This window comes from Scyliorhinus canicula, chromosome 14 (assembly GCF_902713615.1).
Source record: "Scyliorhinus canicula chromosome 14, sScyCan1.1, whole genome shotgun sequence".
Taxonomy (NCBI): Eukaryota; Metazoa; Chordata; class Chondrichthyes; order Carcharhiniformes; family Scyliorhinidae; genus Scyliorhinus; species Scyliorhinus canicula.
In genome coordinates, this window is record NC_052159.1 from 158,607,053 (window position 1) to 158,621,885 (window position 14,833).

Genomic DNA, 14,833 nt, shown 5'->3' on the forward strand with positions numbered 1-14,833 from the left:
TGCTTTGGGTGTTTGAGCATTCCTCACTCACCTTTCCTCACTCCATCCCGGGAAAACTGCCTTTGAAGCAACATTCCCGCTGAAGGGCCAACTCACGGAGCAGGACCTGGCGGAGGAGGTAATATCACAGGTCGAGGCTTGGTTCCCAGCTTTGGGGCCTCCTGTTTGCTGCTGAAGAGGAGGTTCCCAGGCCAGAAGTGCCTGAGGGGCAGCACAGAATGATACTTATCCAATCCCAGCGGGTCCTTGTCAGCACCCGTCCGGTCCCAATTGGAAGTGGGTTTTCAAACCAACTTGCTATTCAAACCCTCAATGTCCTGGGGCGTCCTGGTCAGGAACCCCAATTTATTTATCAACAAGAAACCAATCAAGGGGTGGAATACAGACTGTGAATTTCTTATTGCCTGTCTTGCGTGACTGCCAAAGACCAATTTCATTCCGTTTAATGTTTGGTTCAACATCAAATATTAACATCAGAAGGTAAATTGAGAGTTACAGGGGGAGGAAGTGGATGCAAAGTGTGCACATGCCTACAACTTTATATAGTTGCTCATTTCAAAAACACGCACACGGATAACATATGGAGGCACACACGGTACACGCACTGTCAGGCGCAGACATGCACATATGCCCACACTGCACATGCCTGCACACACACTGCCACATACATGTACACACAAGCAGAGAAGCTCAGAACAATGCTCCTGTGAAAATCAAAATGAATCCATTTACCTGGATCTCCGATTTCTCCTTTCTGCCCTTTCATTTTCTCCATCTCAAGTTTGTCCATCACTCCAGGTTTCCCCACAAGACCAACTTCCCCTTTGTCCCCCTTCTCACCTGATGCTCCACTGGGTCCTGGGAAACCAGGCAAACCCTGCACACCTGAAACCAAACACATGTCAATATGGCACAAGCTGTGGAAATCAGGAAAGCTCGCTCACTCCCTCCTGCTCCTGCGAAGAACATCAAAGGGGTTAAAAAGACACACAGCGTTCTGTGGTTCTACTCTGAGTTCAGTTCTTCCTCCTGTCTCACTGCTCCGCTGCCGTGGTAACTCAAACACTTGAGCAATCTTCATAAAACTGGAGTATTGAGTGTCACCAAACAGACAGGCAGATCCTACTAACAGTACCATCTATATCTGCTTCATCCTGCTTTGAGTTCGTCAACAGTCAGAATCAGTGTCTGATGAAGTGTCTTTAAACTTTAATGAGACTCACTGAACATCTCCTAGTTTTGATTGCTTATTCAGCTCAGCATGGAACATTTTTAACTCTTTCACAGAATGTGGATGGTGGTGAGATCGCCCTGGTGTTGCCCAGTTAGCCTTGGTGACGGAAATTGTAATCTCCCACCCAGGGTACATCCTGTGACCATGCCACCCTCACAACTTCCCCCAACTCATGTCCAACATTGATTCATTAGCTGAAGAGAGATGTTACGTGGTGATCAGCAGGAGGCCTCCTTGCCCATGTTAGACCTGAAGCCGTGAGACTTCCTTGGGTCCAGAGTCGATGTTGAGGACTCCCGGGGAACTCTGAATCCATACCACTGTGCCACCACCTCTGCTGGGTCTGTTCTAATGGTGAGTTAAGGCATGCCCAGGGACAGTGATAGTGCTCTCTGGGACATTGTTGTAAGGTATGATTCTGAGAGTATGACTAATGTCAGCCTGTTGCTTGACTAGTCTGGGAGACAGCTCTCCCAATTTTGGTCGGAGATTTGTAAAAAAAAGAAAGATTTATTTTGCTTCTGGAAACTTACGGGTCTGTTGATATCATGACAAAATATTGTAGCAAATGTCCCCCCTCCCCCTCACACCCCCACCCTCACACCTCCTGCCTCTCTCAGGATGCCTCAGGTTGTAAATGCAAGTTCTTTCTTTTCTTTTTAACAATGAAGTGTCCCCTGATGCACACTGATAAATACAGAACTCCCAAAGCACCACATCCTGTAAATATGATGTTAGAAAACTCAGCAGGTCCGGCCGCATCTGGAAGGAGAGAAACAGGCTGGACGGTAACAGTAACTGTGTTTCTCTCCTTCTAGATGCTGCCTGACCGGCTGGGTTTTCCCAGCCTCCTCTGTTCTTGCCTCAGTTTCCAGCATCTGCAGTTTTAATGCTCATCATCCGGTAAATATGCTTTCACGCAAAATACTTTCAGTTACCTGTGGTCAATCAAAAAACCATTTGCAATGGATAATAATTACTGACCTTTTGGACCGGTATATCCGGCATTCCCTGAAGGACCCGGAAATCCTTGGCTTCCAGGAGTCCCCATGACGCCCATTTCTCCTTTGGAACCTACAAGGGGTTGATCAGAATGTCAGAACATTGCACCACAATGAAATGTAACAGTGCCGTTTACAGGAGGTGAGGGGACAGTAGCTGAGGACATGTTTAGTGTTGATACAAAACCAATGTGGTAAGTGTGAAATCCAGAGACATGGCTCAACCTAACACCAGACCGATTGAGGTCCTCCTGTTTGAGACTTATTTCAGCATCAGAGTAAAACATAGAACATAGGAAAATACAGCACAGAACAGGCCCTTCAGCCCACGATGTTGTGCCGAACTTTTGTCCTAGATTAAGAACAAATTAATCTACACCCCATCATTCTCCCATAATCCATGTACCTATCCAATAGCCGCTTGAAGGTCCCTAATGTTTCCGACTCAACTACTTCCACAGGCAGTGCATTCCATGCCCCCACTACTCTCTGGGTAAAGAACCTACCTCTGACATCCAAACCTGAGAATATATCACAACAGCAAGTTCCCAATGCTTCTTTTTCTAAACTCGCACCCCTGGTGAACACTGTAGTCTTGTTAAATTTACCCTGTTTCTGTAGCTCTCACATTCATTGTATCTAATTACTGAAAATATCCCAACGTTTTGGTTAGACAGAGCAGAGACTGATTTCTCGTCAAGTCTTATGCTTGTCTTTGTGATTGTTCCCCTGCTTCACACACTAATCACAGCACTATCCTAGTTAACGGTCGGTTGATGGCCCACTGGAACTCTTGTCTGAGTGGAGGAGTCTGCACGTCCTCCCCGTGTGTGCGTGGGTTTCCTCCGGGTGCTCCGGTTTCCTCCTACAGTCCAAAGATGTGCAGGTTAGGTGGATTGGCCGCGCTAAATTGCCCCTTAAATGTCCAAAAAGATTTGGTGGGTGACTGGGTTATGGGGATAGGGTGAAGATGTGAGCTTGGGTAGCGTGCTCTTTCCAAGGTCTGGTGCAGACTTGATGGGCCGAATGGCCTCCTTCTGCACTGTAAATTCTATGACTTATGATTCAAGCAGAATTGATCATTTTGGAAGGAAGCACAAGGAGATAATATGAACTAAACAGTGCAATTTGAAACAGGATGCACAAGCGGAGATCCATAATTCACATATACAAATTTTTGAAGAAGGCTGGACAAGTTAGGCAAACTATTGAAAGGGGATGCCGATGTTTTATAAATAGAGGCGCAGAACATAAACACAAGGGTGTTATGCTAATCCTTTAGAATGCACTAATTAGGCTGCACTGGAGCATTGTGTACCGTTTTGGTCTCCTTATCTAAAGAAGGATATACTTGCCATAGAAGGGGTGTGATGGAGGATCCCAACACTATTCCTTCAGGTTGTGGGATTGTTTTATGAGGAGTGCTTGAGGAAGCTGGGTCTGTATTCTTTAGAGGTTCGAAGAACGTGAGGTGATCGAACTGAAACTTACAAAATTCGTACCAGGCCTGGTGGCGTAGATGTGGATGGGGTAGATGTGGATGGGGTAGATGTGGATGGAGTAGATGTGGATGGGGTAGATGTGGATGGGGTAGATGTGGATGGGGTACATGTGGATGGGGTAGATGTGGATGGGGTGGATGTAGAGGGGGTAGATGTGGATGGAGTAGATGTGGATGGGGTAGATGTGGATGGGGTAGATGGCGTAGATGTGGATGGGGTAGATGTGGATGGGGTAGATGTGGATGGGGTAGATGGCGTAGATGTGGATGGGGTAGATGTGGATGGAGTAGATGTGGATGGGGTAGATGTGGATGGGGTAGATGGCGTAGATGTGGATGGGGTAGATGTGGATGGGGTGGATGTAGATGGGGTAGATGTAGATGGGGTAGATGTGAATGGGGTAGATGTGGATGGGGTAGATGTGGATGGGGTAGATGTGGATGGGGTAGATGTGGATGGGGTAGATGTGGATGGGGTAGATGTGGATGGGGTAGATGTAGAGGGGGTAGATGTGGATGGGGTAGATGTGGATGGGGTAGATGTGGATGGGGTAGATGTAGAGGGGTAGATGTGGATGGGGTAGATGTAGATGGGGTAGATGTGGATGGGGTAGATGTGGATGGGGTACATGTGGATGGGGTAGATGTGGATGGGGTGGATGTAGATGGGGTAGATGTGGATGGGGTACATGTGGATGGGGTAGATGTAGAGGGGGTAGATGTGGATGGGGTAGATGTGGATGGGGTAGATGTAGATGGGGTAGATGTAGATGGGGTAGATGTGGATGGGGTACATGTGGATGGGGTAGATGTAGAGGGGGTAGATGTGGATGGGGTAGATGTGGATGGGGTAGATGTGGATGGGGTAGATGTAGAGGGGGTAGATGTGGATGGCGTAGATGTGGATGGGGTAGATGTGGATGGGGTAGATGTGGATGGGGTAGATGTGGATGGGGTAGATGTGGATGGGGTAGATGTGGATGGGGTAGATGAGGTAGATGTGGAATGGGTAGATGTGGATGGGGTAGATGTGGATGGGGTAGATGTAGATGGGGTAGATGTGGATGGGGTAGATGTGGATGGGGTAGATGTGGATGGGGTAGATGTGGATGGGGTAGATGTGGATGGGGTAGATGTGGATGGGGTAGATGTGGATGGGGTAGATGTGGATGGGGTAGATGTGGATGGGGTAGATGAGGTAGATGTGGATGGGGTAGATGTGGATGGGGTAGATGTGGATGGGGTAGATGTGGATGGGGTAGATGTGGATGGGGTAGATGTGGATGGTGTAGATGTGGATGGGGTAGATGTAGAGGGGTAGATGTGGATGGGGTAGATGTAGATGGGGTAGATGTGGATGGGGTAGATGTGGATGGGGTAGATGTGGATGGGGTAGATGTGGATGGGGTAGATGTGGATGGGGTAGATGTGGATGGGGTAGATGTGGATGGGGTAGATGTGGATGGGGTAGATGTAGAGGGGTAGATGTGGATGGGGTAGATGTAGAGGGGTAGATGTGGATGGGGTAGATATGGATGGGGTAGATGTAGAGGGGTAGATGTGGATGGGGTAGATGTGGATGGGGTAGATGTAGAGGGGTAGATGTGGATGGGGTAGATGTAGATGGGGTAGATGTGGATGGGGTAGATGTGGATGGGGTACATGTGGATGGGGTAGATGTGGATGGGGTGGATGTAGATGGGGTAGATGTGGGTGGGGTACATGTGGATGGGGTAGATGTAGAGGGGGTAGATGTGGATGGGGTAGATGTGGATGGGGTAGATGTAGATGGGGTAGATGTAGATGGGGTAGATGTGGATGGGGTACATGTCGATGGGGTAGATGTAGAGGGGGTAGATGTGGATGGGGTAGATGTGGATGGGGTAGATGTGGATGGGGTAGATGTAGAGGGGGTAGATGTGGATGGCGTAGATGTGGATGGGGTAGATGTGGATGGGGTAGATGTGGATGGGGTAGATGTGGATGGGGTAGATGTGGATGGGGTAGATGTGGATGGGGTAGATGAGGTAGATGTGGAATGGGTAGATGTGGATGGGGTAGATGTGGATGGGGTAGACGTAGATGGGGTAGATGTGGATGGGGTAGATGTGGATGGGGTAGATGTGGATGGGGTAGATGTGGATGGGGTAGATGTGGATGGGGTAGATGTGGATGGGGTAGATGTGGATGGGGTAGATGAGGTAGATGTGGATGGGGTAGATGTGGATGGGGTAGATGTGGATGGGGTAGATGTGGATGGGGTAGATGTGGATGGGGTAGATGTGGATGGGGTAGATGTGGATGGTGTAGATGTGGATGGGGTAGATGTAGAGGGGTAAATGTGGATGGGGTAGATGTAGATGGGGTAGATGTGGATGGGGTAGATGTAGATGGGGTAGATGTGGATGGGGTAGATGTGGATGGGGTAGATGTGGATGGGGTAGATGTGGATGGGGTAGATGTGGATGGGGTAGATGTGGATGGGGTAGATGTAGAGGGGTAGATGTGGATGGGGTAGATGTAGAGGGGTAGATGTGGATGGGGTAGATGTGGATGGGGTAGATGTAGAGGGGTAGATGTGGATGGGGTAGATGTTGGTGGGGTAGATGTGGATGGGGTAGATGTGGATGGGGTAGATGTAGATGGCGTAGATGTGGATGGGGTAGATGTGGATGGGGTAGATGTAGATGGCGTAGATGTGGATGGGGTAGATGTGGATGGGGTAGATGTGGATGGGGTAGATGTAGATGGGGTAGATGTAGATGGCGTAGATGTGGATGGGGTAGATGTGAATGGGGTAGATGTGGATGGGGTAGATGTGGATGGGGTAGATGTAGATGGGGTAGATGTAGATGGCGTAGATGTGGATAGGGTAGATGTGAATGGGGTAGATGTGGATGGGGTAGATGTGGATGGGGTAGATGTGGATGGTGTAGATGTGGATGGTGTAGATGTGGATGGGGTAGATGTAGAGGGGTAGATGTGGATGGGGTAGATGTAGATGGGGTAGATGTGGATGGGGTAGATGTGGATGGGGTAGATGTGGATGGGGTAGATGTGGATGGGGTAGATGTGGATGGGGTAGATGTGGATGGGGTAGATGTGGATGGGGTAGATGTAGAGGGGTAGATGTGGATGGGGTAGATGTAGAGGGGTAGATGTGGATGGGGTAGATGTGGATGGGGTAGATGTGGATGGGGTAGATGTAGATGGGGTAGATGTAGATGGCGTAGATGTGGATGGGGTAGATGTGAATGGGGTAGATGTGGATGGGGTAGATGTGGATGGGGTAGATGTGGATGGGGTAGATGTGGATGGGGTACATGTGGATGGAGTAGATGTGGATGGGGTAGATGTGGATGGGGTAGATGTGGATGGGGTAGATGTGGATGGGGTAGATGTGGATGGTGTAGATGTGGATGGGGTAGATGTAGAGGGGTAGATGTGGATGGGGTAGATGTGGATGGGGTAGCTGTGGATGGTGTAGATGTGGATGGGGTAGATGTGGATGGGGTTGATGTGGATGGGGTAGATGTGGATGGGGTAGATGTGAATGGGGTTGATGTAAATGGGGTAGATGTGGATGGGGTAGATGTGGATGGGGTAGATGTAGATGGGGTAGATGTGGATGGGGTAGATGTGGATGGGGTAGATGTGGATGGGGTAGATGTTGGTGGGGTAGATGTGGATGGGGTAGATGTGGATGGGGTAGATGTGGATGGGGTAGATGTGGATGGGGTAGATGTGGATGGGGTAGATGTAGAGGGGTAGATGTGGATGGGGTAGATGTGGATGGGGTAGATGTGGATGGGGTAGATGTGGATGGGGTAGATGTGGATGGGGTAGATGTGGATGGGGTACATGTGGATGGAGTAGATGTGGATGGGGTAGATGTGGATGGGGTAGATGTGGATGGGGTAGATGTGGATGGGGTAGATGTGGATGGGGTAGATGTGGATGGGGTAGATGTGGATGTGGTAGATGTGGATGGTGTAGATGTGGATGGGGTAGATGTAGAGGGGTAGATGTGGATGGGGTAGATGTGGATGGGGTAGATGTGGATGGGGTAGATGTAGATGGGGTAGATGTGGATGGGGTAGATGTGGATGGGGTTGATGTAAATGGGGTAGATGTGGATGGGGTAGATGTAAATGGCGTAGATGTGGATGGGGTAGATGTAGATGGGGTAGATGTGAATGGGGTAGATGTGGATGGGGTAGATGTGGATGGGGTAGATGTAGAGGGGTAGATGTGGATGGGGTAGATGTGGATGGGGTAGATGTGGATGGGGTAGATGTGGATGGGGTAGATGTAGATGGGGTAGATGTGGTTGGGGTAGATGTAGATGGGGTAGATGTGGATGGGGTAGATGTGGATGGGGTAGATGTGGATGGGGTAGATGTGGATGGGGTAGATGTGGATGGGGTAGATGTGGATGGGGTAGATGTAGATGGGGTAGATGTGGATGGGGTAGATGTGGATGGGGTAGATGTGGATGGGGTAGATGTGGATGGGGTAGATGTGGATGGGGTAGATGTAGAGGGGTAGATGTGGATGGGGTAGATGTAGAGGGGTAGATGTGGATGGGGTAGATGTAGAGGGGTAGATGTGGATGGGGTAGATGTTGGTGGGGTAGATGTGGATGGGGTAGATGTGGATGGGGTAGATGTAGAGGGGTAGATGTGGATGGGGTAGATGTGGATGGGGTAGATGTGGATGGGGTAGATGTGGATGGGGTAGATGTAGATGGGGTAGATGTGGATGGGGTAGATGTGGATGGGGTAGATGTGGATGGGGTAGATGTGGATGGGGTAGATGTGGATGGGGTAGATGTGGATGGGGTAGATGTAGATGGGGTAGATGTGGATGGGGTAGATGTGGATGGGGTAGATGTGGATGGGGTAGATGTGGATGGGGTAGATGTAGATGGGGTAGATGTGGATGGGGTAGATGTGGATGGGGTAGATGTGGATGGGGTAGATGTAGATGGGGTAGATGTAGATGGGGTAGATGTGGATGGGGTAGATGTGGATGGGGTAGATGTGGATGGGGTAGATGTGGATGGGGTAGATGTGGATGGGGTAGATGTGGATGGGGTAGATGTGGATGGGGTAGATGTGGATGGGGTAGATGTGGATGGGGTAGATGTGGATGGGGTAGATGTGGATGGGGTAGATGTGGATGGGGTAGATGTGGATGGGGTAGTTCCCTAGAAGGATGTGGGTGATGGGTAGGGGGGGACAGGGGGGGAATCTAGAACCAGGAGTCCCAGTTTCAGAACAAGGACCAGGTTATTTATGACTGAGAGAAGAGGAATTTCATCCCTCTGCGGATGGTGAATCTTTGGAGTTCTCTGCCCAGAGGCTCTGGAAGCTCTGTTCCAAAAAAAAAAAATCCCTATATTTCTGGACACTGATGATATCAAAAAGAATAATGGAGAAATGGTGCTGAGGTAGTTTATCAGCCATGATCTATGTAGAGCAGCACGGTAGCATTGTGGCTAGCACAACCGCTTCACAGCTCCAGGGTCCCAGGTTCGATTCCGGCTTGGGTCACTGTCTGTGTGGAGTCTGCACATCCTCCCCGTGTGTGCGTGGGTTTCCTCCGGGTGCTCCGGTTTCCTCCCACAGTCCAAAGATGTGCAGGTTAGGTGGATTGGCCATGATAAATTGCCCTTAGTGTCCAAAATTGCCCTTAGTGTTGGTGGGGTTACTGGGTTATGGGGATAGGGTGGAGGTGTTGACTTCGTGTGGGGTGCTCTTTCCAGGAGCCGGCGCAGACTCGATGGGCCGAATGGCTTCCTTCTGCACTGTAAATTCTATGAGAAATCTATGAGAAATCAAGTTGAACGACAGAGCAGGCTTGATGGGCTGAATGGTCCATTCCTGGACGTGTGGTCCTGTTGGTGAACTGTGTGCAATTCAGGGCACCACATTTTGGGAAGGATGTCCTTGGAGAGGGAGAGGAGGGGATTTACCGGAATGTTCCCAGTGATGAAGGACTTCAGTGAATGCGGAGAGACTGGAGAAGACGGGATTGTTCTCCTTGGAGCAGAGAAGGTTAAGGGGAGATTAGAGGTGTTCGGAATTCTGAGGGCTTTTATTGGATAAATGGGGAGAAATAGTTTTCACTGGAGGAGAGTGGAAACGAGAGGATACAGATTTTAGAAAGTTGGTAAATGAATCAGGAAAGAGAATATTTTTCTAAAGCACAATTTTGTGGTGCTCTGGTATGTTTTGCTTGACTGGGTGGTGGAAACAGGCTTAATAGTAACTTTCAAAAGAAGCATTTGATAAATATTTAAAAGGTACAAACATACAAGAGTAGAGGAGCCTGGGGCCAATTGAATAGTTCTTCCAAAAAGCCAGTACAGGATCGATGCTCTCTATGGTTCAATGGTTTTGAATTACCCTTCTTGAGACTTCTCCATAAGCAAGTACAAATAATTGACAAAAATAAATGTTCTGCAAACAATATCTTACCTTGTAAGCCTGGAGGACCATCTTTTCCTGGGGATCCAATTTGCCCTGGGTAACCTGGAGAACCAGGAAGGCCTTGGGGTCCATGTCTCCCCTTCTCCCCCTGCGGCCCTGGTATGTCTAACCCTGGAAAACCAGGGTCACCCTTCACTCCTGACGATCCTTGGAGTCCTGCATTATAAAAATAATGATCACATTGTCAGGTGGATGTACCTTTAAGAAATGGGTGTTTATCAAATAGCTGCAGTGATGTCAGTGTGTGGGTGGAGCTGGGCTGTCTGTCTGTCTTTTACTTTTGTTTTTGAGCTGGCAGCTACAGTGTGTGTTTAGTTTCGTTTACAGGGTTGGAGCTGTATCCAGCCAAACAAGGTGTAATTTTGATCTCTCTGCATGAAAGGAATGTCTTCAGATCACTTGCTAATTTAAAAGTGATAACTGCTCTCAGTCGAGAATTTAAACCTGCTGTCTTTGTTAAAGAGGGTATTTGTCTTATGGATGTTGTAAGGAAAGATTAAGGGTTACTTATAGAGTACTGTATTCTTTGGGGGAAGTATTTTGAGTTGATACTTGCTAAGATGTTTACTGTGTGTTTATAAAATGTTAACTGGATTCATATAATAAACATTGTTTTGCTTTACAAAATATTTTTCCATTTCTGCTGTACCATGCCTGTAGAGTGGGCCGTGTGCTCCCCATTACCACAATCTATTAAAAGGTATGGGTCAGGTGAACTCCATGATATATTTTAGTGTTCTCTAAATCCTGGTCCATAATACACAAAAATAAATATTGAATTAGTGAGTAACCGTCTCTGATAATTTACACAGGGCTAAAGTAATACACTTTATACTTTGTATCTGTCTTTATCAAGGAGGTAGGTGTTACCCAGGCCATGGTGAAAGTAGACACGACACTGGGGTAGGATGAGGTGCATTCAAGGATATTGAGGGATTGAGAATGCAAATTGTCGGGGTGCAGTCTTCTCTGGACTCAGGAGACTGAGGAGGTAACAGAGAGGATCGATGTGGGTAATGCTGTTGATGTGGTGTACATGGACTTTCAAAAGGCATTTGCTCCAGTGCCACACAACAGACTTGACTTGTGAGAAAGGTTACAGTTCATGGAATAAAAGGAACAGTGGCGACGTGGATACAATGATGTCTTACAGTCTTATGGTCTAATAATAGGAAGCAGAGAGTAATGGTGAATGGATAATGTTTGTGCTGGAGGAAGGTTTCTGGTGGTGTCTCCCATGGGCCGGTACTGGGACCCTTGTTTTCCAGACCCCCCACGATTCTTCCGAGTGGGGGGTGGGCAGGGGACAATTTCAAAATTTGTGGATGATATGAAACTTGGAAAGTGTGAGGAAGACAGTGTAGAACTTCAAAAGGATATAGACAAGTTGGTGGAGTGGGCAGAGAGGAGGCAGATGAAGTTCAATGCAGTGATGCATTTTGGTCGTAAAAACATGGAGAGACAATAGAAAATAAGGGGTAAAATTCTACAGGGAGTTCAGGAGCAGAGGCACCTGGGTGTAAATGTGCAGAAATCATTGAAGGTGGCAGGTGGATAGCACGATTAATAAAGCAAACAGTATCTGGGCTTTATTAATAGGGACATAGAGTACAGGAGCGAGGAGGTTATGCTGAATTTATACAAGGCCCTAGTTAGACCTCAGCTGGAATATTGTGCACAGTTCTGGGGTCACACTACAGGAAGGATGTGAACACATTGGAGAGAGTGCAGAGGAGTTTACAAGAATGGTCCCAGGGTTAAGAAACTTCAGTTACGAGGATAGATTGGAGAGGTTGGGACTGTTCTCCTTGGAGAGGAAGGCGAGGAGCAGATGTGACAGAAATGTTCAAAATAGGAGGGGGCTGGACAGAGTGGACAGGGAGAAACTGTTCTCGCCCGTAAAAGGATCAAGGACGAGAGGGCACAGATTTAAAGTAATTTGCAAAAGAAGCAAATGTGAGGTGAGAAAATATTTTTCACACAGCGAGTGGTTTGGGTCCGGAATGCGCTGCCTGGAAGTGTGGTGGAGGCAGCTTCAATCGAGGCATTCAAGAGGGCGTTAGATGATTATTTGAATAGAAACAATGTGTAGGGGCAAGAGTAAGGGAATGGTACAGAGCCATGATGGCCGTTTGGAGAGATGGCGCAGGTACGATGGGCTGAATGGCCTCCTTCTGCACTGTAACAATTCTGTTATTGCTGTTCGTGGGATCTTGCTGTGTTATTTGTCTGCTGCATTTCCACACTTTAAAAGTATCTCACTGCTTCTGATGTGTTTCCCCCTGATCTGTGGTCAGGGAAGGTGCTATCGAATTCTCCCTCCCCCCCCCCCCCCACAAACCTCCACCCACAAACAGGCAGAATGTTGAACAAACCTTGGAGGCCGGGTGGTCCTTGGGGTCCTTCTTTGCCGGGTTGACCTGGAAGCCCTGTGCCTGCTGGTCCGGGGAGTCCTGGTGGGCCCTGTAAACCCACTGGACCAAGGTTGCCTGAAAGAACAAAAAACAAATGTGTCTCTGAATCGCCTCAATCCCATTTTTAAATATTCATCGATGACGGTGAAACTCAATCTCTTCAGTTTCCTGATTGTCTATCAGAAATATTTCAGGGTTGAAGCGTTGATCACCTCGTTCCCCAGTGACGGAGAAAGATAGCAACATGAGTGAGATGTTCAGCCCATTGAACGGTCAGATCACAGCTGGACTGCACAGGGATACCATTCACTCACCTGGAATGTGTAACTGTGAATACCCTAACTGAACAGAAACCCATCAACACCAATCTCCCCATTTTCAGCTGGGAGTCTAACCTCAGCACAGCCTCAGCAGCTGCTGTGAGTGAGATATTGAGTCTCTCAGAGGATGAAGGGATAGAGGCATACAAAATGATCAGAGGGTTAGATAGGGTGGACAGCGAGAGCCTTCTCCCGCGGATGGAGGTGGCTAGCACGAGGGGACATAGCCTTAAATTGAGGGGTAATAGATATAGGACAGAGGTCAGAGGTGGGTTTTTTACACAAAGAGTGGTGAGGCCGTGGAATGCCCTACCTGCAACAGTAATGAATTCGCCAACATTGAGGGCATTTAAAAGTTTATTGGATAAGCATATGGATGATAAGGGCATAGTGTAGGTTAGATGGCCTTTAGTTTTTTCCATGTCGGTGCAACATTGAGGGCCGAAGGGCCTGTACTGCGCTGTATCGTTCTGCGTTCTAATTGGAGTTGACGTTTTGCTTACCTTTTTCACCTGGGAATCCAGGTGGTCCAACATGTCCTGCTGATCCAGGAATGCCAGGCAGTCCTGGGTCACCTTTAGCTCCTCGATTTCCATCCAGTCCTGGGACACCTGGAAATCCTCGGGGTCCTGGGAGACCCAGTCCCGCTTGTCCCTGAATTCAGGAAAGGATGTCTTGGTTAGAATCAGAGAATTTTACAACACAGGAGGCCATTTGGCCCACTGGGCCTCTGCTGGTTCTATGGTCGGCTTAATCAATTAATCCCAGTTCCCCTGCTTTTTCCTCAAAGCCATGAAAATGTGACTTTACAAATATCTACCAAATTCTCTTTTTAAAGTTATTGTTAGATCTGCTTCCCGCCGCCCCTCCTGGCAGCATCTTCCAATCGCAACAACTCAGCTGTACAAAATACATTCCCTCAAGTGGCCTCTAGTTCTTCTGCTAATTGTCTTCTTGTCGTCTCTGGCTGCGATCACCTCGATACTGGAAATGGATGCATTAATGGATGACCTTTCAGAAGGAGATGTTTCAGCTAAAGCAGCACTTCCCAATCTTTGGATCATGAACCCATTTAAAAAAAAAAAATTTAGATTATCCAATTATTTTTTCCAATTAAGGGGGCAATTTAGCGTGGCCAATCCACCTACCCTGCACATTTTTGGGTTGTGGGGGCGAAACCCACGCAAACACGGGGAGAATGTGCAAACTCCACATGGACAGTGACCCAGAGCCAGGATCGAACCTGGGACCTCAGCGCCGTGAGGCGGTTGTGCTAACCACTAGGCCACCGTGCTGCCCTCTCATGAACCCATTTTGACGTCACAGATGAGAGCGGGTGGAGCTGCGAGCTCCTCCCTCTGAGACTGTGGCCTGTGCCGAGGCCGAGCTGGCACCCAGCCCTGTCCTTGCCCTCCTTCTCTCTCAGTTTGCCTCCGAGATATGAAGGGGGAGAGCGTCGGCGGGGAGGCTTCATGGACGTCTTGTGTAGGCCACAAACCAATACCAGTCCCTCATTCACTCGGGGCCAGGCAAGGCAGGAGCTACAAGGCTGCTGCCAATGACAGCCCTGGGTCAATGGCTGCCATCTTTGTCGGGGGGAAATATGCAAACTGCACAGTGACCCGAGGCCAGAATCGAACCCGGGTCCCTGGCGCTATGAGGCAGCAGTGCTAGCCACTGTGCCACCTAATGGGTGGGATTCAATCAAAAAATGTCATTTTGAAGAGTTTGGTGTTTCCTGCCAGCTTTTTAGGTCAGATCCACATTGATATTTACCAACACTTGCTCATTGTATTTGTGCCCTGGGGAGTTTCTCCCAGGTGTAACCCACACTTTTCTCTGCGCTGGGCAGCTGAACCTGCCGGCAAG

At 48.5% G+C, this 14,833-nt stretch overlaps 1 protein-coding gene across 2 annotated transcripts in view; it reads right to left on the reverse strand.

The window, feature by feature from the left end:
- The window catches only part of LOC119977334 (collagen alpha-1(IV) chain-like), a 149,866-nt gene that overhangs the window by 50,273 nt on the left and 84,760 nt on the right, over positions 1-14,833 (reverse strand). For both annotated transcript variants that reach the window (XM_038818117.1, XM_038818118.1), the window contains exons 28-32: positions 13,468-13,618; positions 12,606-12,719; positions 10,219-10,386; positions 2,219-2,308; positions 733-885 (exon numbers count right to left, since the gene is read on the reverse strand). In XM_038818117.1, coding sequence (XP_038674045.1) covers positions 733-885; positions 2,219-2,308; positions 10,219-10,386; positions 12,606-12,719; positions 13,468-13,618 — 676 coding nt within the window. The remainder of the gene's footprint in view (positions 1-732; positions 886-2,218; positions 2,309-10,218; positions 10,387-12,605; positions 12,720-13,467; positions 13,619-14,833) is intronic.